At 43.7% G+C, this 21,509-nt stretch overlaps 1 protein-coding gene across 3 annotated transcripts; it reads right to left on the bottom strand.

Annotated features, from left to right (window-relative positions):
* Positions 1 to 4,043: 4,043 nt before the first annotated feature.
* LOC117643724 lies at positions 4,044 to 20,973 on the bottom strand. 3 transcript variants are annotated; one of them, XM_034382785.1, is made up of 8 exons: positions 18,699 to 18,742; positions 18,382 to 18,427; positions 18,122 to 18,281; positions 15,500 to 15,630; positions 10,802 to 10,986; positions 9,324 to 9,604; positions 8,748 to 8,906; positions 4,044 to 4,377 (listed from the first exon to the last, which is right to left on the bottom strand). In XM_034382785.1, exons 1-8 carry the CDS (start codon positions 18,724 to 18,726, stop codon positions 4,267 to 4,269), a joined length of 1,101 nt encoding a protein of 366 aa, XP_034238676.1. In that variant the 5' UTR covers positions 18,727 to 18,742; the 3' UTR covers positions 4,044 to 4,266. The 3 variants fall into 3 exon arrangements, with proteins under 3 accessions (XP_034238676.1, XP_034238677.1, XP_034238678.1); XM_034382786.1 differs by lacking the exons at positions 18,382 to 18,427; positions 18,699 to 18,742 and adding an exon at positions 20,942 to 20,973; XM_034382787.1 differs by lacking the exons at positions 18,382 to 18,427; positions 18,699 to 18,742 and adding an exon at positions 18,926 to 18,979.
* Between the last annotated feature and the right edge of the window lie 536 nt (positions 20,974 to 21,509).

The following is a 21,509-nucleotide window of genomic DNA, read 5'->3' as shown; positions in this document are numbered from 1 at the left end:
TTCAGCACATCAAAAACTGCAGGAAAAAATATAAACCTTGACTTGAAATTTTTGGTCCAAAATGACCTAATATGGGATGAAATTATAGGTCTGGTGTTAAAAGTTTGGGTCAGGGGACAATTTAGATGTCAATATTGAGGTCAGCGCACTGAAAACTACAGCGAAACACACAAATCTCAACTTGGAAAGTTTGACCCAAAATTGCGTAGCTCTAGATGAAAATGTAGGATTGGCATTGAAATAAATGAAGTTTTTGTGACTAGTACACTGAAAACTACATACAATACTTTAGACTAAATTTCTTTCTGTATATTGTTCCTATTTGTCTTCATGAAGCACCCTCTGTCGTCACCAATTCCCTGATGCCACACCAATGCGAATCCCTCAGTCGAGTAACATTCAATTGCCAGCATTGAATCGCTTAATTGGCTACTTGTATGCTTGGGTCACTATTCGATATCTTTTTTTCCTAACTAATGAATTCACAATTTTATAAGTAATATTTAAGAAACATTTTGCCATTCTTTCATTGTGAACCAGTGAATAAAACAATATTGATTGGAACATGTTATCACAGTTAATATTAAGAGAGTGGCAGTTTAGGGTAGGCTGATCTGAACCAGTTAACGGGGACCAATTATTGTCAAACTCAGTGATTCGTCACATAGAGTCCAATGCCAAGGCTACCCAAAACTTAATGAACCGACATAATTTCTCTTACTCATGTAAACAATACTGAGTAGTACCAGTTATATTAACTTCGGTGATGTTAAAAGAATCGTCTCATTAAATCGAATCACTAATTCACTCACCGCTCAAAACCTGAGTCGTCTCTTTGAACCCAATATCAATTCAAACTCAATACACACAAGCATACATTGATTCTATTAATAAACACATGTTAGTACTTTTGCACTCTTGTCAGCTTGCAGTTTTGAAAAAGAATGTATTTCTCGAGTCCAAACTAAGTATGCCTGCTAATTTCAACACAAGTTATTTATGCATTTCCCTGATTTCCTCTAGTATGAAAATTTAAAAAAGAGGATGACACTATAGAAAATGAAATATGAAGATGCCCACAATACAAAAGGTGAAAATAAAAACATTCTTTTTACAATGCTCTGTCAAAGTGCACTGACCTGAAGAAGATTCCCCTCTAACGGGGGAGAGGGGCGAGGGGAACGAAAGACGTAAATCATTTGCACTTCCATTCTCCATATTTCGCTGTGTTGATACTCCAAAAGGGTTTTAATCATTCTAGAATGTTGAAAAACTATGGCCGATCTCATTTCCAAACCCTTCTGCTCGTTATTTTGTTTTATTTGCTTATTTGCTTCTGCCCGTATTTGAGAGCCGCTGCCGCAGGTAAGGGAGTATGGGGCGATTTGTAACAGGGGCGATTCGTAACAAATGCGTTTATTAATTTAAGTGGAGGGAGCAGAGGAAAATCTGAGTATGGCCCCTCTTTCGCTTCAAGTAGAGGGTCTTTGAACAATCGAAGCGGATGTGATCGGTGCTCAGGTTTAGATTTGGAGGGCGTCTGAAATATAGGGTACACCGAAAACAGGCAAATCTTTTATTTGGAGTTCAAGGAAGTTTCTGTCAGAGGCTCCCCAGGTATGAATCACCATCGAAGTACCGCTGGGGCCTTGAAGCGTGACCCCTTTACAACGAAACCACGTGGCATAAGTTGCCTTCACTTTGTCCAGTGATAGGTTGGGACGGATTTCCTGCGTAACAGGCATTTGGGGTGATTCGTAACAGACCCGTATAAAAACAAGAATTGAAGTAGTTTTAGCAATTAAATGCTTGAATTATTTCTCGAATCATCTGCTGCCTAATTTCAATACACTTACACAGCTCAAAATGCATTTTAAAGCGAGTTATTCTATTCTGACCTCCAAAATTGAAAAAAGTGAGGTTAGGGTTGACATAGCCGGTCAGTTAATGCTGAGGCGGTCAACGGCAGCTTGTAATGCAGATTTTAAGGCGTCTGCAGGACATCCGAAGAACAACTGCTGGAGGAGATAACATTCCCGACGATGTTTCATTTAATGTGTAGGATGTAATGAAAAGCCCCATGGCTGTTACAAATCACCCCATGCTGGGGCGATTCGTAACAGCATGCAAGGGTTTGGAAAGCGTCTTAGATTTCAAAGATTACGGACTCCAGATTGATCCAATGGAGCTGCACAGTCTAGATGAAGGGCCAGACTGCTCAACTGGCACAAGTTTGACACCGATATGCAGAATGTTCTTAATTTTGTATAGAGGATTCCAAAAACTGTTACAAATCGCCCCATACTCCCTTATGAGAAATTGGTGAGTGCTGAGTGCTGCCAACCTAACCATGCTAATAACCTGATTCAAAAATATGTTTTGAATATTTCAAACGATACTTAACAACGATTTGAAACAAACTCGTGTTGGGGGGTACTAAGGCGACGTTAAATACGAAATCTTGAAACTATAGCCACTGTAGTTGCTGAGAATCGTTGGTGAGTACAAACAGACTCACAGACAGACAGACGCACGACCAGTCACTTTTCAGCGCGCCCAAACACGGCAAGGGCTTCGCTATCGCTCAGCCAATAATTTGCCCCGCGAGTCTGAAAGTAGAATTCAGCGCCCGGTCTTAATTTTCTGCCCGACTCGTCTGACTCCCGCCCCGTCTCTCTACATACGCTGCCTTAATCGGACTGCCCCGAAGGTAGCACCTTGAGCCCCAGAGAGTAGCCCTCTTTATAGCGCTCTGGCAGCACCTTGACCAGCTAAGCTAGTAGGCCCGAAAGCGATCTAGTTTGTCTCGGACTTGTCCGGCTGAGTTCATTCGGCACCGAGCAGCGCCGAGCACCGAGCCGAGCCCAGTGCAGCGGGGCTATATATTGCTATATAGCTATATATTAGATTTGGAGCGAGCGCGGCTAGGAATGTTGCCGGCGGCATCGACTTACCCGGAACATAGCGGCGCATTGCAATGAGCACTTGCTAGCCCGAGCCCAATAGCACGATTTGGGATAGCGGAACAGCGATGGAAACTACGTGATAGCATCACCGAAACGATCTACTCGACACGAAACCTGTCGTATACGTACCTGACAAGAATATCACGTTGCGAGGTCGTGCACGCTTTGAGTCGTCATTTGAAGTGCAAGGAGATTTCCAAACGCTATGAACATAACACGTTTATCGCAAGTATTTATTAGCAAAGGGCACGCAAATATTGTCATCAAGATCTACTCGAATCAAGAATAAAAATTATTCTTGGTCCATCCGTTTCTCAAGATCCTGATTGGTCAACTGGATCTGGTTTAAGAGCAATAGCAAAAAATCTTCGTAAACTGCTTCACACACTCAAGATTAAGATGGTTTTTTTCTGCAGTGGGCCCCGTCTTTAAAAGTCCACGATCTCCGTGGTTTTGGGTACGGAGAGGGGCTGTGATAAAATAAACAGGACTTTCCGGCCTCGCAGTGCCGATTTCTTGCGAAACAAATTTTCAGCCAAAACGGTGCCAGTGCGACCTTTTGCCAGAAGGCGAGCCCCAGGCGGCAAACAAATCGTGTGAGTTCGAAGGCCTGTAGCTCGGTCGAGTTCCTGGTTTTAACTGTGGGACTTTTTCAAAGTTTTCCTATCTGGTGCGCATGCCCTCATGCGAATTACTAACACTTGCCAGAGTTAGACGACAACACTGTTATTCAAACTGCGATAACCACTGTCTATATTTTGCAATAAAAAACTTGTCACATTTTTTTGCTATGATGACAACTAAATGTCTGAAATAAAAAAAAACATAGCTAAATTTTGCAATAAAGTATCACATTTTTGAGATAATGACTACAAAGAAAATGCAATAAAAAGTTATCGTAGAAAAAATGTGATAATAATGTGATATGGGGTGGTTATTGCAAAAAAAAGTGCAATAACAATGTTATCGCACTCCAGGATGCGATAAATCGTGAGAATCGCAAACTCGGTTTTTTTTACAAAAATTTGTAGTAAAAGTGTAGTAAAATGAATGAAAGTGGAAGAAAAAACTAGCAAACCTGGAGGGACACATTTTATTCGAGCATCAGCAATAAATGTAATTAGATGTCTTTGGCACTCAACAAAAACTTGCCATAGAACACGTAAGGCTCGTTGAAACAACTTGATTCAGCATAAATAAATATCTCAGGCAAAATAAAATAAAACAACCGCAGTCGGCACAGAACTGCGCAAACAAGACAAGAGACACGCAGGCGACGTGGAAATGGAAGGCACCGGCTTTACTTGAACATCCGGCTCAAGTTGTCCAAGGAAATAGGCACGCAATTGGAGTAGTCCCCCATGTAGTTCATCCGGATGTTCCCCGCGTCCGCAGGATTGAGGCGGCAGGCCTGAAAGCAACGTTGTCATCATTATCAGGGGTGAAATGGCCACGGTAAAAGTGCCGCCTTGAAATCCAAGGGGATGTCTCCTTTTATTTCCAAGGGCTTTGCGTGAATTTTCGAAGTTGTCCAATTTGAGATATCGCGACAGAAATGGATTCGTGTCGTCAAGACAAACAAAACATGTCAACGCATGTCATAGGTTTGAATGGGAAATGAAACAGATATTCATCTACAAAATTTGTAAAATGGGCTAAAAATGGCATTTAAAGTACTTTTGAAGCTCAATAACGTTTTAATTTCCGATCCAAACCTACGAGATGTGTTGACGTTTTCTTGTTTGACTTGTCAAGACGAAACCATTTTTGTAAACAAATCTTGATTTAGACCACTTGGCAAATTCACTCAAACCTCTTGAAAATAAAACCAAGACATCCCCTTGGATTTAAAGGCGGCACTCAAACGTTTTTTCGCACAGTGCAGTGCGCTGGTAACACTAAAGCGTAACTCTATGCTTGAGTCAAGCAAAAAGTTACGCTTGAATACGTTACGCTTGAAATAGAACATAGGCTAGAAAATCCACCATTCATTTATATAGGGGGAATCTTAGTGGATGGCCTAACTACGCTTCATTTCAAGAGTAAACTGATTTCACTGCAAAGCCGGTGGTAAGTTTACTTGCCACAAATTTGGCAAGCCGTTTTGAATGCCAAAACTTGGCAAGCTTGGCCTGGAAATACTCCCCAGCATGCCAAAATTTGGCAAGCTTAGCCTGAAAATACCCCCCAGCTTGCCAAGATTTGGCAAGCAGCTCACGAAGATTTCTGACCATAGCTTGCCTAATTTTGGCATTCAAAACGGCTTGCCAAATTTGTGGCAAGTAAACTTACCCCTGGCTTCCCAGTCCCAAAAAACCATGGGTCGCATGGGATCCCATGAGACATATCCCATGGGGACTAACTGAAATCCCATGAGGCCGCGGGTCAGCACCATGGGTAAGTGGCGTCACATGGAAAACAAAGGTCGTTTCCCATGGCACGGGATGAACACCATGGGAGGGCTTCTCCATGGTGTGAACTTTCCCATGGCATCGCCATTCCCATGGGATAAAATTCCTGCCCGTGCGTTGAAGTCTCCGTCTTATTTTTACGTTTAGGTAATATCAAGTCAACGGTGACTTGTAGACAAAATCTGGTTGCAAAATCGGTTGTAGCGTGAAAAGTTCAGGTAAGGCGGACATTAACTAATGTAGTGCTCCTCGCAGACGGAGGCAATTGAGACAATGTTCTTTCTAGACACTCTGCCATGGCAAGGAAGTGCTCCCATGGGACACACACCATGGGGCATCTCCCCATGGGTTGCTCAACCCCATGGGAAATGGTGCAAAAAATCAATGGGAAATCTTCCCCATGGGAAAAATCAGCCCATGGTGTCCCATGACATCCCATAGCTCATGGGATGCTCCATGGGTTTTTGGGACTGGGTTTGCAGTGTTCGCTTGAAAAAGAAGGGTAATACGACGCATTAGTTTTATCAGTGTGATGTCTCACGTGGGCCACGTTTGTCCCACGCTTGAAAGCGTGGGTCACGGTTTGCCTCACACATGCTGCTTGGGTGATTCCGTGCGTAGGGGGTCATTTCAGGTCACCGGGGCCTTGCGCCTGAACTGAGGGTGATTTGGTAGCTAGGGCAATTCAAATTTGTTTTACTAAATGAAGACCATGTCCTCATGTGGATAAGTCAATCTAACTTTTGTTTTTCTAGGTTTTGTAAGCTGCTAAAGTGTCGTTTTGTAAGTTCCGTCATGGTCACCAACAACTATAAGACAACATTGCCATGCTGTAGTATATGACTGAGCCACATCAAAAGAAACCTGGCTATTTCACTCTCTTCCCTGACTTATTCTTCACAAAAATACGAAAGGTGACCTTTGTATCATCACTTGTTGAACCCGAAACAGCCTATGGGAAAATGTCCACCGTGTGACCATGTGACCGATGCTGCTTTCACAACTGACGGTCTACTGGGGTTCCTTTTCGTTTAAGAACCTCGCGACCACTTGGGATCGAAAGAACATAAAAAACGCTGCCAGAAGCCCGTGCCTGCGGGACCTGGGGCGGTCAAACGACGCTTCCAGGCCGTCAGAATTGTTAAAAACGGTAAGGGTGTAAAAATAGATGTAATTTCCGTTTCGGGCCGTTGCTCCTCCATCTGACGCAGAAAGTTCCCACAACCTCCGCTGAAAAACGCTATTTTGGATGCTCAAAATGACACCGTCAACAGTTTTTACCTATCTTGTAACCCAGCGGGTCAGGAGACTAAACACTCCGCTTTGTAAATTCCGCTATCTGTAAATTCCGTCATTATTTCTGAAAATTCCGCCGTATTTCATAGGGGATGAAATTGAAAGTCAACTTGTAGCGCTGCCACGCTCAGAGGGATACTGTGGGGTACTATGTATGCCACCTACACCAAATTTAGCCCCTAAAGTTGAACTTTTTAAAAAAAAATTGGTACATCCAAAATGACCCTCTATGCACGGAATCACCCGCTTACGGTTCCCTCCGGTTCAATGCCACGGGTCCCACTCCGCAAACTGCATGGTCTGCTCAGTACACTAGTACACTGGCGTACTATTACGCCCTTCGTGAGGCGTACAGCCAATACGCCCTTCTACAAGCGTACAAAAGTTCATGCGCTCCTTTCTTCCTATCTAAATGCATGGGGGAATTGCCTTGAAGCGTAGTTGTACGCTTCAAGAAGGGCGTACAACTACGCTTTAGTTTTACCAGTGTACACTAGGGTGGTCCACTTTTTTTAAAAGTTTCAAAAATTGAGGAGCGCCGTCCAGATTCTGAAAGTAGGTGTAAAATCATGAATTTTGATACAAATATGATAAGATTTGGACCATTCTTAGGGGTCCATCAACGCGCCTGAACTTTAAAGAAAAGTTGAAAATGTAGCGGTATACTAAAATCGATGCTGTTACGAGAGTCTTTGTCCGATTTTCGATTGCAAAACGGCGATCTTTTCAGAAAAGTGCGCTCTACTTGATGATGTACATAAAATGACGATCCGACGTATTGCCTATTTTCCAGGGGCGTACAATCCCGTTTTTAGCCTCTAAATCCAACGTGTTCTTGCGTTTTGAAGGTGTTTGAGTTGTCCGATCGGATTTTTTGGGTCACCATTCGACGCGCCTGATCAAAACCTTTCGAAAAATGTCTCAGGCGTCAAAATCGGTTGGTTTGCCTACTGCACAGGAGCAAAAAACCACTGAAATTCGCTTAAAAATTGCTTTTTCGGGATACGAAATATCCTGTTTGGCATTGGGTCGGATTTCTTGTGGTGCCATTTGTCGCGCCTGGTCAAAAACTTCCAATTACCGTCCTGGGTGTACAAATCCGGTGGATTGCCGACCCTACAAGCAAAAAATGTCGAATGTCGAAAAATTCGTCTGTAGGATACGCGACCCTCTGGATTCAAGCGCTCGGAACGGTAATCGAAAGTTTTTGACCAGGTACGTCAAATGGCACCACAAGAAATCCGACCCGATGCCAAACAAGATATTTTGTATCCCGAAAAAGCAATTTTAAGCGAATTCCAGTGGTTTTTTGCTCCTGTACAGTAGGCAAACCAACCGATTTTGACGCCTGAGACATTTTTCGAAAGGTTTTGATCAGGCGCGTCGAATGGTGACCCAAAAAATCCGATCGGACAACTCAAACACCTTCAAAACGCAAGAACACGTTGGATTTAGAGGCTAAAAACGGGATTGTACGCCCCTGGAAAATAGGCAATACGTCGGATCGTCATTTTATGTACATCATCAAGTAGAGCGCACTTTTCTGAAAAGATCGCCGTTTTGCAATCGAAAATCGGACAAAGACTCTCGTAACAGCATCGATTTTAGTATACCGCTACATTTTCAACTTTTCTTTAAAGTTCAGGCGCGTTGATGGACCCCTAAGAATGGTCCAAATCTTATCATATTTATATCAAAATTCATGATTTCGCACCTACTTTCAGAATCTGGACGGCGCTCCTCAATTTTTGAAACTTTTAAAAAAAGTGGACCACCCTAGTGTACACTCTACTCTGTGTGTAGTCACAAGTGCACTTTTGGGTGATTGCAGTGCTCGGCTGAGTACACTCTACCTAACGAGAGTGTGTTCAGACGAGTAAACTCTAACGACAATGTGCTTGCTTAGATCAATACACCTTAATACACCTATCATTGCAGTACACTCTCGTGGAAGTGTACTCGAGAGTGCACGCTACAGTGAGTAAGAGAGAGTACACTGTTGGGTTTGCAAAGAACGGCGCTTAAGTCTGGTGGCCCTTCCCCTTGTAAGCCTAGAACTTGAACTCCTCTTTACCGTTTCGTAGTGGCGTTTGGCCTCGTCCGCTCGTCCGCCCTGCTCCTGGATCAAGTAGCCCAGGCGGAGGCGCAGGAAGCAGCGGTCCCCGATGGCAGCCCGGCAGCGCAGCAGAAGGCGCTCCGCCTCGGCAAACATGGTCTTGGTTTTACCATGAACCTGGAAAATCAAAAATAAAACACTCTCGCATTGGGTGTCGCCTTTAATGGTAGGCAACTCAGCAAAATTTTCTTAAAAATTCCCACTCCTACCTCCTTCTCTTCAAATCGAAGAGCGTACATTGTATGCTCCAATTGGCGCATGCCTGCAAGCACGCTTTGGCTAGCTCATGCCTGCCAAGCATGTACTTACTAGTCCATACATGCCATGTACACGCTAACTGAAGCATGCATCTAGTGGATAAGGGATAGGGAGTTGCCTGCATCAGGAAGCGTGTACATGGCATGTATGCGCTAGTAAGTGCATGCTTGTCAGGCATGCGCTAGCTAGAGCGTGCTTGCAGGCATGCTCCAATTAGAGCATACTATGTGCGCTCTTCGATATGTGGAGTTGATTTCGCAATTGTTTTGAACGTACTCGAAGAAGCAGTCTGCCGGCGTGGCTCAGCACGTAGGGGTGGTCGGGGTAGAGGCGGAGGACTTCTCCCAGCAGCTCTGCCACCTCGGCGCGGCACTTGTCCAAGGGCAGATTCTCGGCCAGGGTCAGAGCAGTGTGGGGCCCCGGGCGCAGGCGGTGGGCCATCCGCAGGTGCTCCACGGCCGAATCACCGCACCAGAAGCTGTTGCCCTTCATCCAGTGCCACTCACCCTCCAGCCTGTTCATCATGATGCAACGCTCCAGGTAGGAAAGGGCGACGTCTGCAAACATCAACAATTGTTATCAATGAGTCGAATCGGTCTCAATGATTCTCAGAATTTTTTTAACGACAAGATTTGTTGTGGAACGAATAGCTTGTTAAACTATAGTCGTACAGGAACTAAAGGATAATTTCACAACGACTAACTTGTAATAACACATCAACAGTCCACTTTCAAAAACAAGTCGTTGACCAACAACAAATGTTGTAAGTCAACGACAAGTATTGTAAGTAGAAAAAGATTTTGTTATGTCTGCGACAAGTACTTATGGAGAACTTTTGTCGCTTTATTTATTTTGCATGGTTCTTTTTTTATCAATAGTAATTTCACTATGACTTGGCGAACAAATAAGATGAATTTTCATAATTCGCTTTAATTGAGCAGATAATTGCAAAAGATGTTGTTTCCACACAAATTGTATCGTTAAGGGTGATAATAAGAATATTGTTCTTCAACGACAAATTGTCGCTGACTTGAGACAACGACAGTTGTTTCGCTTTGGTTCATGATGAAATTCTATGTTTTGGAACGACTAAATTTTCACTCATCTGATTGTTTCTGTACAACCATTTTTTAACGGTGAATACCGAGAATCCCAACGCTTTGAGAATATCCTCAAGTGGAGCAATGCACCCCTTTCTCATCGCTCGTGTGATGCAATGTTTTAATGCATTGCACCATGTGTGCTTTTTTCGTAGCATATGGATTGTCAGTGATTCCGGACGCAAATTCTTATGTCTTCGTGTGACATAGCGGACATTGCACAAATGCGTTCACTACCAACAGCGACTCGGCTCATAATATGTAACCTTAAGGTACGCGCCGTTTTTAGAGGGCGCGTAGTGGCTGAGCGTTGCGACCTGACACACTCTAGTTCAAGCGTTTGAGCACTTTGGACTTGGCCGGCGTACCAAACACCGCAGGAAATAACCAAAGACTTAACTTGATAATTTTGGTCCAAAATGACGTATTTAAGATCGAAATGCAAGTACAGAGTCAAAACGGAAGTAATATTCGTTATCAGCACACAAAAAAATGCTGGGATCAACGTCAAACTCGATTAAAATATTTTGGACCAAAATTGGTCAAATTTGGTACAGCGAGAGTCCGGGAAAAATTTAGTTATCCTTTACGAGTTTAACACGCCGAAAACTGCAGAAAACAACTCTACTTGAGTGGGTAGTGCTAGATTCCTACCGTGTTGTATCTTGGTGACTCCCCCGTGGATGGCGTGCACGGCGGCCTGAAGGTCGGGGCTCAGATGCTGGAAGGGAGTTATGGTGTTGATGAAGGCGAGCAGCATGGGCGACGGCGTCGTGGCCTCTGTCCGGCCCCACTCCAGGACGGCCCAGAAGGAGTCCAGCACGTGGCGCATGGCGGGGCTGGAAACACGAACCAGATTTGTCAGTTTCTCTCTCCCTCTCTGGTAAACTAGAGTGTAGTTGTATGCTTCAATCAAGCATACAACTACGCTTGAAGACTTTACGCTTGAAGTTAAGCGTAGAGAAGAAATTCACCCATGCATTTAGATAGGCGGGAGAGGGGTGAAATGGAGAATTACGCTTGAAGCCGAGAGTAGTTCTACTACACTTGAAGAAAGCCGTAAAAGTACGCTTCAGTTCTACCAGTGCTCTCTATGGCACACTGTGCGAAAAAAACACAGTGAATCCCGTTAATTTTTTTGCCGGGATTTACTGTAGTTCAGAACACAGGTTTTACCGTGCCTGGCTACAGTATCTACTGTACCTGGTACAGGATATTCCGTACTCCACTCCTGTGGTACAGTAAATCCCGTACAAAGTACAGTAGATCCTGTTATAAAAGTACAGTAAATCCTGTACTCTGAACTACAGTGACAGCTGTACTAATCACTACAGGATTTGCTGTGATTTTTTCCCACAGTGCACCAGGGGGTGGCTAAGGCCAAGGAGAAAGCCATGCTCACGCCTTCGGTGCACACAAAAGTTCATACACTCTCACAGTGTTAGTAGAGTAGGGGTAGGTAGGGTAAGAAAAGTACACTCGAGGCTCGGGTAAGAAAAGAACACCCGTTATATCTCCGAACTGAAACTACACTGAACCATCACGTTAGTGGTTTTAGAAAGATTGGTCATCCCGCTGACAAAAAATTAATTCAGCCCAGTTCTACAGATAATGTCTAGAATCAAACTGTACGTTTGATAAAAACATTAAAAATAACTATGAAAATCTTATATTTAAATGTTTGTACTTTGAAGTACAGCTTCCTGCAGAATCAGCCGACAGTCCAATGTAAGGTACCACCTTATAGCTTAGACCACCATCTTTGAAAAAACAGTGCCGTTCGATGCTCTTACGCCTCAACACAATTTTTTATGAGTGTAAGAAGGAAATGGGGAAGAAAAGTACAGTCGGCTGGGGAAGAAAAGTACAGGCATTGGGGAAGAAAAGAACACCCTCTAAGAAACTAAAAGCGAAACGAAAATTGAATTGATCACGGAAATAGATTTGATTAGGCGAGACAAGCAAAAAATGTCAGCACAAGTTGTAGAATTACTCTACAAATCGAAGAGTGTACATGGTATGCTATAACTGGAGCATGCCTGCAAGCACGCTCTAGCTAGCGCATGCCTGCCAGGCGTGCACTAACTAGTGCAAACATGCCATGTACACGCTAACAGAAGCATGCATCTAGTGCATAAGGGATAGGGAGTTGTCTGCATCAGGAAGCGTGTACATGGCATGTATGCGCTAGTAAGTGCATGCTTGGCAGGCATGCGCTAGCTAGAGCGTGCTTGCAGGCATGCTCCAGTTAGAGCATACCATACACTCTTCGATTTGTAGAGTAGACTCGAAATATACAAGTTATTGGGCATTTACGTGAAAAGGGGAAGAAAAGTACAAAAATGCTGTACCCACCTATCTCTGAGAAAATGCTTCTAGGACCTTCTGTGATGAGTCCATATAGAATCATAACCAATTGACCGATTTTGACGAAATTTGAACTAATGGCAAGTGAAAGCTCTACACTTTAGGGGTAAACCTGTATTGAGCCAAGATTGGTGGTCTCCTGGTTCGAACTCGCAATTCTTTTCGTTGTACTTTTCTTTCCCGGTGGTGTACTTACCCTTTTCGAGGAGTTCCGAAATCACATACATTTTGGCATGTTGTACGTAATGTATAAATCAATGTAATCAATGTATAATCAATAAACAGTGACCCATTTCATTAGGAAGGCATTGGATTACAAGTTCACGAGAACAGAATAGTTGAATCCTCATTTGGAACTTCTGTACAGTGCAAAGTACGAGTTTTGTACTTTTCTTCCCCAACCTACCCCTATTTAACATAACAATAAAAAAGTACTCTTTCCTTAAAATCTATAAAAGATTTTGTTCCTTATATTGACTATACACTGTTAAAAGAAACTGTAGGAAAACAGTACATTTACCAACGAGTGATTTGCTTTTAAGCAGCACGTGTCATCGGAACTTAAAACAGCACAAATGCTGTTAGGAAACAGCGAGTTTCATCATTGGAGAAAACAACAAATATAGTGTTATTGAACGATTTCCAATGCTGGAAAACAGAACATCTTGTTTGTAAAATTAATGATGTATGCTGTTTTGGAACGGAATCCAGTCATTTAATAACAGGAAAAGTAGCGATATACATCGGCAACTTTGGCCCGTCCCGTACATTAACAAATGTGTGAATTTCGCCTTTGTTTAACCCTGACGAATTTAAACCAGGGTCTAGGGTCAAAATAAATGTCGTTTTCGTCATCAGCACCCTCAAAAACATCAGAAACAATGCAAAAACTCGAATAAAAAGAATGTTCCGAAAATACCCCACTGGGATTTGAACCCGGGTCCGAACTTCTCCGATTCGTTCGAAAGTGGCACCATTGGTTTTTTCTCGTCGCACCGATTCCAAAAATACCCCTACATGCCCTGCTAGCTGCATCCGTTGCCGAGATCCTCCTCGACCCCATGTAGACCATGATGCACCTGCAGCAGCGCCCCCGGGGCTCGGATCGGATTTGCTGCCACCGGGCGGTTCTTAGGGTCACCCAAGGAGGCTGCATACCAAATTTGGTCAAGATCGGACCGCGGGAAGTCCTCGGACGAACGAACGAACGAACGAACGGACGAACGAACGGACGCACAGCATGCATCATACTATATGCCCGTCCCTCCGTCATTTTTTTACAAAAAATAAACGGGACGGGCCAAAAACAACACCATTCAATTGAAGATTTGCTGGAGCATTTTGCAGCTCACGGCTCAAATCAAACTTCAACTATATCAAAATAAATTCTGTTGTCTGAACAGCATTTGTGTTGTTAAGTTTTTTAGCAACACTTCCAATTTTTAAACAGCGGTGAACTGTCCAAGAACTGCACGCACTGTTACAAAACAAATGTTCCTTTTAGTGAATAACAGAGAGACCACGTTGAAGAACAGTGCTGTTTGTAAACAGAAAAGAGCGTTTGTGAATGACTGCTGGTAGTGGATAAGACTATTAGGACCCTCGACATTTTTTTAATAAATGTATAACAATTATTGTGTTTGAAAACAGAAAAGTGTTGTTTATGAACAGGTTGGTGCCATTTGGAAATGGTAATTCTGTTCCACAATAACTTATTGTCAGAGGTCAGATACAGAGAGCCATCATCCCTTTTTACAACACTGCTGTTGGATAACGACTCAGTGTCTAACAAAATGCCGTTCTTCTACAACAAGTGTTGCTAAAAAACTTAACAGGATATATGCTGTTAATTTACAGCATCTTTTCTATCAGTGTAGTCACTTTGCTATTGACCAAGAGTCAGTGCGAAATTGGCTTTTAAAAAAATAGTAGTCAATAATTGATGACAATTGAGTCTTTATAGTGAACAATATTGTACATGATTACATAGGAAATACTGCATATTATTGCTGCTTAAAAAACTACGTAAGCAAAGTATAAAAAGTCAATAATGGAGAGAAAAAAGCTAACACGAGTCTGAGGGTCTACGAAGGACGACTTCTGTATTGCGAAGCATTTTTTAGCGTTGCAAAGAAAACACGGTGCAGCAAACCTATTCTTTAGTATTACTTAGCTCTTGGTTTCATAATGCAAATTAGACGGCGTAGTAATACTTAGTCGGTATTACAGGAAGAACTGCACCTTGTTTTCCCATACAACAAAAGAAAGTCTTGTAGAATAAAACTCGCGCAGAATATTGTTTGGTTATGAGAAGAAAAATCTTAAGTACATACTTCTGAGGGCCAGGAGATTGTGAGAACATGGCCTTTGTTTCCGAAACGCTTTTAACAGATGGAAGGGGACCGAAATGTAGGGTGCTTTAGGCTAATTATCCTTCTCGAGACTTCCTATTTTACCCATATCAAATAATTAAGTGTACAGGGTTTCCAAAAAAAAAACAACAAAAACACTAATGTGAAAAATTGATGATAAATTCACATCCGAACGAGCGTGACACAATGCTCGAAGGAGTGTGACACTTTGTCACGCTTGTTTTAACATGCCACGCTCCCAAGATGTGAGTAAAGGTTGCAGATTACTCTTTATCGCCCCAATTTCGGAAGGGAAGCTTTCCTTACTCAGCAAATTCAACAGTTTGTAAGTACACTCCGGTCAGAGTGTGCTGAGATCATTACATACCTTTGTTTCCATGGAAATATGTACAGCTGAGTACACCTTCATGGGAACGTACTCGTGAGTACACGCTAAACAGAGTGTACTCGACTGAGAACAAAGTGTACTGAGTACACTGTTAAGTTTGCAGAGTACCCCAAATTTGGATGTGAGATAAACCTCATCCAAATTTGAGTGAGTTAAGAACAAGCACCTCGCCTGAAATAAGAAACGGACTCTTTCATCCTCGTAGAGCTCGGAATCGTCACTCACCGGTATTGCTTGAGTAATGCACAATCATGCTGGCAGTACGGCTGCGGCAGTAGGTACACATAGCAGTCCCTGAGGAGGGCGATCGCATCAGCCTGGCGTTTATGGGTGCAGTATGCGTACGCTACGCTAATCTGAGATCAACGGAAAGACAAGAAAAGTTGTTAGCGAAGGAAGACACCACGTTGATTACAGCACACTTAATTACTTAGTAGTTTTTGGTCCAAAGCCTTAGAACGAAGTTGAACAGACTTAATTACTGCTTCGCACAAAATTGGGCATGCGTTTTGAAGGGCATGAATTTTTGTGTAACTAACAAGGGAACTATGCTAGGTGTTATATCCAAATTTTCTTCATATTCGGAATTTCGGAAGGGCATCTTAGTAGATTAAGGGGAGGTTCTACTGAAATTATTGCATTTTTCAAATTGAGCCCCAGTGTAAAAATTTGTTGCAGATGTATAGTAAAACATAGTTAATAGTCAAACATGAAATTTAGAGCCCAATACCTCCCTCCAAATCCAGTCGAAGAGGTTTTTTCAGCCTATTTTAGCAATATCTTAGAAAATTCTTCTACGCAAAGCATTTCAACGTAAACTGATGTTCTGGACATTTTTCACTTCTTTGGCTCATATGCAATAAAGCGTGGCATCACCAAGACATGGTACCCAACAAATTTATTTTGACGTTGCTTTTCAGAATAAAAGACACCAAAATATCAGAATTTTTAACATTTTCATGAAATTTTATTGACATGCTGTCTTAAAAACACAGCTTATGATTTTGTAATAGTCCCAGTATCTTACAAATGCCACGGTTTATCAATTATGAACCAAAGAAGTGAAAAATGCCCAGAACATTAGTTTACGTTGAAATACTTTGCGTAGGAGAATTTTTCAAGTTACGACTGGAAATAGCAGAAAATTCCTCTTCGACTGGGTTGGGGGCTAGGTATTGCTCTCCAAACTTCAAATTTATCTATTTACTATGAAATACTTTAAATTTACAATGAATATTGATAATGGGACTCAATTTGGAGAAAGTAAGATTTTCAGTAGAACCTCCCCTTAAGGGGGCACACCAGTGAAAATGTAGAGGTTTTGAAAAACGATCATTCTGAGAAAAGTAACCTACGTATTCGATTGATATTTTATTCGTGGCTCAAAATCATATCAAAGAAAAGAAAAATCAGTATGGGAGGGTGGGGTGGCGATGGCAAGACGATGCGCCAGTGCACTTCATTTTTCTGCGACCTCGTCTCACTCCTGCCACGATTCCGCCTCTCTGGATTGAGCCTCGAGCACGGGATTTGAAAATTTCTCAACAGGACGCATGTGGCTATGGTCTGAACCACGGGCATGCAAAAAGAATGATTTTGAATTTGTTTTTTCAAAAGGCAAAAATAGAAACAATTTTTTTAACCAAATTTTTTGCGCTTTCATGGCTGCAGCTCACGTCCTATTTATGGGATGGTCATTTCCGAGGTTCAGACCATAGACGCAAGTTTAACGAACATTTTGCCGCAAACCGCATTAATTTATCTCTATTTTGGCGCCCGTGAGAGTGGCACAAAGGTACAAAAAAGGTGTTTTGAGAAAAAGCCCTTTTAGTAGAAACATAGATTTGACGTGTTTTTTCGGATTATAAATGCGCCTTTTGAAGTATTTAAGTTCGTTTTGCGCCAAAATGACCCTTTTTTTAACTGCGTTTGGGTGGTTCAAGGGTTTTGTAATTAAACTTTAAGTGAAAAACCTGAACGTTCACAATTGGTCTAAAATATCCAAAAAGAATAACCCTTTTAGCAACTTCAAAAATGTGCACAAGCCAAAGTAATTGGAATTTTGGGGTGGGGTTTGCGGCATTCGACTCGGGATGAATAGCAGAAAAATAAGATAAAATAAAAAAGAAGGCAAAAATTTGACGATTTTCACTGGTGTGCCCCCTTAAGATCACGCTCAAAAGTTCGTGCCCAAACACATCACAACACCTTTGAAATAAAGCATGAAAAATGAAATTTTCACAAATTTTCACAAAACCCCTATTTTATAGTGAAAATTTCATTTTTTATGCTCCGTCTAAAAGGTGTTGTAATGTATTTGGGCACGAACTTTTAAGCGCGACCTTAATCAACCAAGATGACCTTCCGAAATCCCGAATATGAAGCACCTAACATAGGTCCCTTGTAAGCACGGAAGTGTGTAATGGCCTCCGGGTGATTGATCAGATGGTTTGAAGTGTAGCCGATGCGATGCGCGCAAAGGGACAAGCCTCCAAGTTGGCCGTTAGATGGGAGCATCATCGCCATGCTTCCGGGCAGAGTTGTCCGAAATTACACCGAGTGTCCGAAATTACCCCGTTTCACGGGATATAAAAGCTTCGCACAAAACTGAGAATGCGTTTTGAGATGCATGAATTTGTGCGTAAGAAAGAACGAAAGTGTGCGTTGTTGCGCATAAAATTCGTGCATATCGAAACGCATGCTCAATTTTGTGCAGATCTTATACACTTATACCTCCCAAAACAATTTAATGACATAAGGCGGCAATTGTCCTACAGCCCTTTCTATCGGGTCCACGCCCTCCCCTTGTTCGCAACACTGATCACAGACGGCGGAGTCGTTGCTTACCATGTCCAAGACGCGGTGCCAGGGCGTGGGTGAAGCGTCCAGCTCGTCGAAGACGTTGCTCGCCACACTCAAGGGCATCGGGATGCAGGGCAAGCCGTTGCTCTCCTCCCACAAGCTGGGGCACGACAGTTGCTTCCAGACCGCGTCCATGCTCATCGTGCTGCACAAAAGGACAAACGCGTCAAGGCAGTACACTTCAAAATTTCAAAGGGAGACTTGACATGCACGGAGAAAACCTTACGAACTATTTTCGGCCTTACATAGGAAAGCAGGTAGTTATTACAAGGTATTTATAGCATACATGAGCTTACAAAGAAAATACTTCGTGAATAGGGTACTTCGGTGTAAAGCTGGAACGGAAGTGGAGAAGAAATCAAGAAGAACAAAGTATGAAAAATTCGTGAGAGTGAGCGTCTGCGTCGCCGCATCCGCAGAGCTGTATTCTGTTTAAGTCCGGCATTTGTTCTTCTTGATTTCTTCTCAACTTCCGTCCCAGCTCTTCTCCGAAATGCCCTATTACGAACTATTTCTTCGCGTAATGAAGTGATTTAGTTTGTATAATGTATGCTCAAAATACTTCGGAAGATTAAATGCGTGTGACTCATCACACTGAAAAAAATTCCGTACTTTTGTACGGAAATGGTACAGAAAAATATAGTACGGAGGTACGGAGAAAAGTACGGAACGTTCCGTACCTGCTCCATATGAACCCATGTAAATGGGTACGGAAAAAAAGTACGGAACGTTCCGTAGTTGGCAAGTACGGACGGTCCAGGCAAATTATTGACCAGATATGTTCCGTACTTTTTTCTCACAGTGGTCTCTTTTACTACGTTACGCAGTTTTGGACACGTCTGGATCCCCCCCTCCCCTACGTAAGGGAGAGTGGGGTAATTCCGGACACGGGGTAATTCCGGACACTTCGATTTTCACTGGGTTTGAGTGAAGATAACTCAAAAGCCCGCCTAACAGAGGAAGATAATCAGTTTGAAAGGAGAATTGCAAATCGCCAAAGTTGGAGGTCAAACCGTTTGCCTGTGATCGCTTCACGAAATTTGAGTACCATAAAAAATAGAAAAAGCTGCATCTTTCCCTCGCATTTCCATGTACTTATCGTACCTTACCGTCAAGTTCAGCCCCTGACAAAAATTTTATCATACTATATGGTCATTGGCTTTACTTTGGGTTTCGGGAGTGCTCGTAGGGTCGCCGTTTTCTTACAGTTGAACATCAGGGGTTTTCACTACCTGGGGGGTAAATCCGGTCAATAAGGGTTTTTTCTTCAATTTCCCGCATAATGTTAAGGTAGGGGGTTCAAAATTTGGACATGCATCCCCACCGTTAAAAGGATAAAGAAAGAACGAAAAATAGCATTGCAGCTATGTTTAAAAGCTTTACTCAAGACAGTGTTGTCAATTTGTCAAAATGGTCAAAAAGACATTAGAAGTTCTACAACTCTTTCATTTTCCATTTGAACCCATGATATTTTTGACATTTTTTGTTCTTCTTGTTGAGACGAATCTAATTCTGCAAGGTGAGGTGTGTTCAGTCAATTTTTAAAATTGATCCAGGCGCTGCCCTGCGGAAGTCTGCAGGAGTTCCACACCACCTTGCGCCGTGTTTCCCGAAAACGCGTGCCCGTTTCCAGGGCGCACACATTTTGCACTCGCACACGCCAATTGCGCACGTCCGCACGCATCATGCCGTTCGATACAAGTTGCCTAAATGACGGACTCTAACCTCTGATTCATCGGATGCGTCTCGAACAGCGAGCGCAAGGCCTCGGGAAAATGAATTCCTAGGGACTCCCTAGGAATCGTGCCGATTTCCTAGGGAGTCCCTAGGAAATGGGGCCGGGGGCGCCGAAGCGGCCTTTTCCTAGGGAGTCCCTAGGAATCTGAACCCAGTTCCTAGGGAGTCCCTAGGAATGGATCAACTCGCCCCGGGTTTTGGGAAAAAAATCCCCTAGGATTCCAAGGAGGTATTTTTACCGTGTGGGAAAACTGGCCACTGCTGCAACAAGCGAGAGAGTGTGGTCCAAGGCGGGCTTTATTTTAAACTCGAGGAGAAACAGGCTGAGTGCTAGACACCTTAGCTCCATGGTCTTTTTGGCCTCTTACCTAAGATTCCTTAGAAGGAAAAGAAATAAAATTTATGTTACAATCTAACCTGCATATTATTTAATACATATGTTCCTTCAAGTTATTGACCCCCCCCCACACACACACACACCTCGCCCCTATCGGTAGGGAGCAGGAGCGAAGCGGGCCTCCCCAGTGCCGCGTCAGTAGTATAGGTAGGACTTTTGGACACTTGTCTCCTGGGTCGGACTTGTGGACACCTTGAGCGTGGGTAACCTAACCGAACCTAAGCAGGTCTGATCTTGAGCGTGGGTAACCTAACCGAACCTAAGCAGGTCTGGACCCGCCCCTGGGTCGGACTTTTGGACACCTTGACCTTCCCAACCTAAGCAGGTCATCATCTTGAGCAGTGCAAACCTAACCGAACCTAAGGTGGACCAGCCTCGGTGCGCTCCCCTCTGGTTCCGCCGCTGGTGCCGCGAGGCGAAGCCGCGGCGCGCTCCCCTCCCTTGGCCCGCCCCTGCCACCGCGCCGTGCACCGCGGCCAGGTGTGGAGCGGTGCCGCCAGCTCGCCGCGAAGCCGCGTGCACCTGCCCGCGAGGCGTGAAGCCGGTGAGCACCCCTGTGCCGCCAGCGGTCCTCCGGTGGGTCTTGGAGTGGTCCACGGTGCGCCGCGCGCACCACGGGGCCGTGCAGCAGCTCGCAGCAGAGCGCCGTGAAGCAGCGCTACAATGCTCACCGCGTGCCACTGCGCATCGCTTCTGCGCAACGCGCCGCAGCGCGCCGAGGCAGACGCCGCTCGACTAAGCTTCATTTCTCTTTTACCGACTCTTATTTCTCTCATCACCCTATGGAATTATGATCGGAACAGTATTTCCTATCGCCTCGTGCACTCTGATTTCTTTAATGTGGTCCTCGCTGTTGATAAACACAAGTTCCGTGCCGGCTGTCTGCAGGCTTTAGCCTCGAACCCAAAGCCGACGGAGCGCAACAGGTTTTTAGTTTTTTTAACCGTGTATCAACGTTTCCGAAGAGAAAAAATACTGCGAGACGATTTTAAATGATGAATGCAACCAACTTTTCTTTTCGGCGCGTTCAAAATCACTCGCAATCTCGCTATGAGAGTAACGCGTCCGGGAGGTTCGCTGTGATTCGTCTAAAATACTGATTTTTGGCCAATGAGCGAAAAGCGCGCGAAACCCCCTCCCCGCCGGCGGGAGGAAAAGGGCAGGGGGTGGTGGATAAATTGAGGCGCGCCGCCGGCCCAGCGCGGCACTTGTGTTTTCGCCTTCGCCGTGTCTGCCACG

Source organism: Thrips palmi, unplaced genomic scaffold (assembly GCF_012932325.1).
Source record: "Thrips palmi isolate BJ-2018 unplaced genomic scaffold, TpBJ-2018v1 HiC_scaffold_17, whole genome shotgun sequence".
In the NCBI taxonomy this organism is placed as follows: Eukaryota; Metazoa; Arthropoda; class Insecta; order Thysanoptera; family Thripidae; genus Thrips; species Thrips palmi.
The sequence above is the reverse complement of the archived record's forward strand: the minus strand, read 5'-3'. Positions and strand labels throughout refer to the sequence as shown.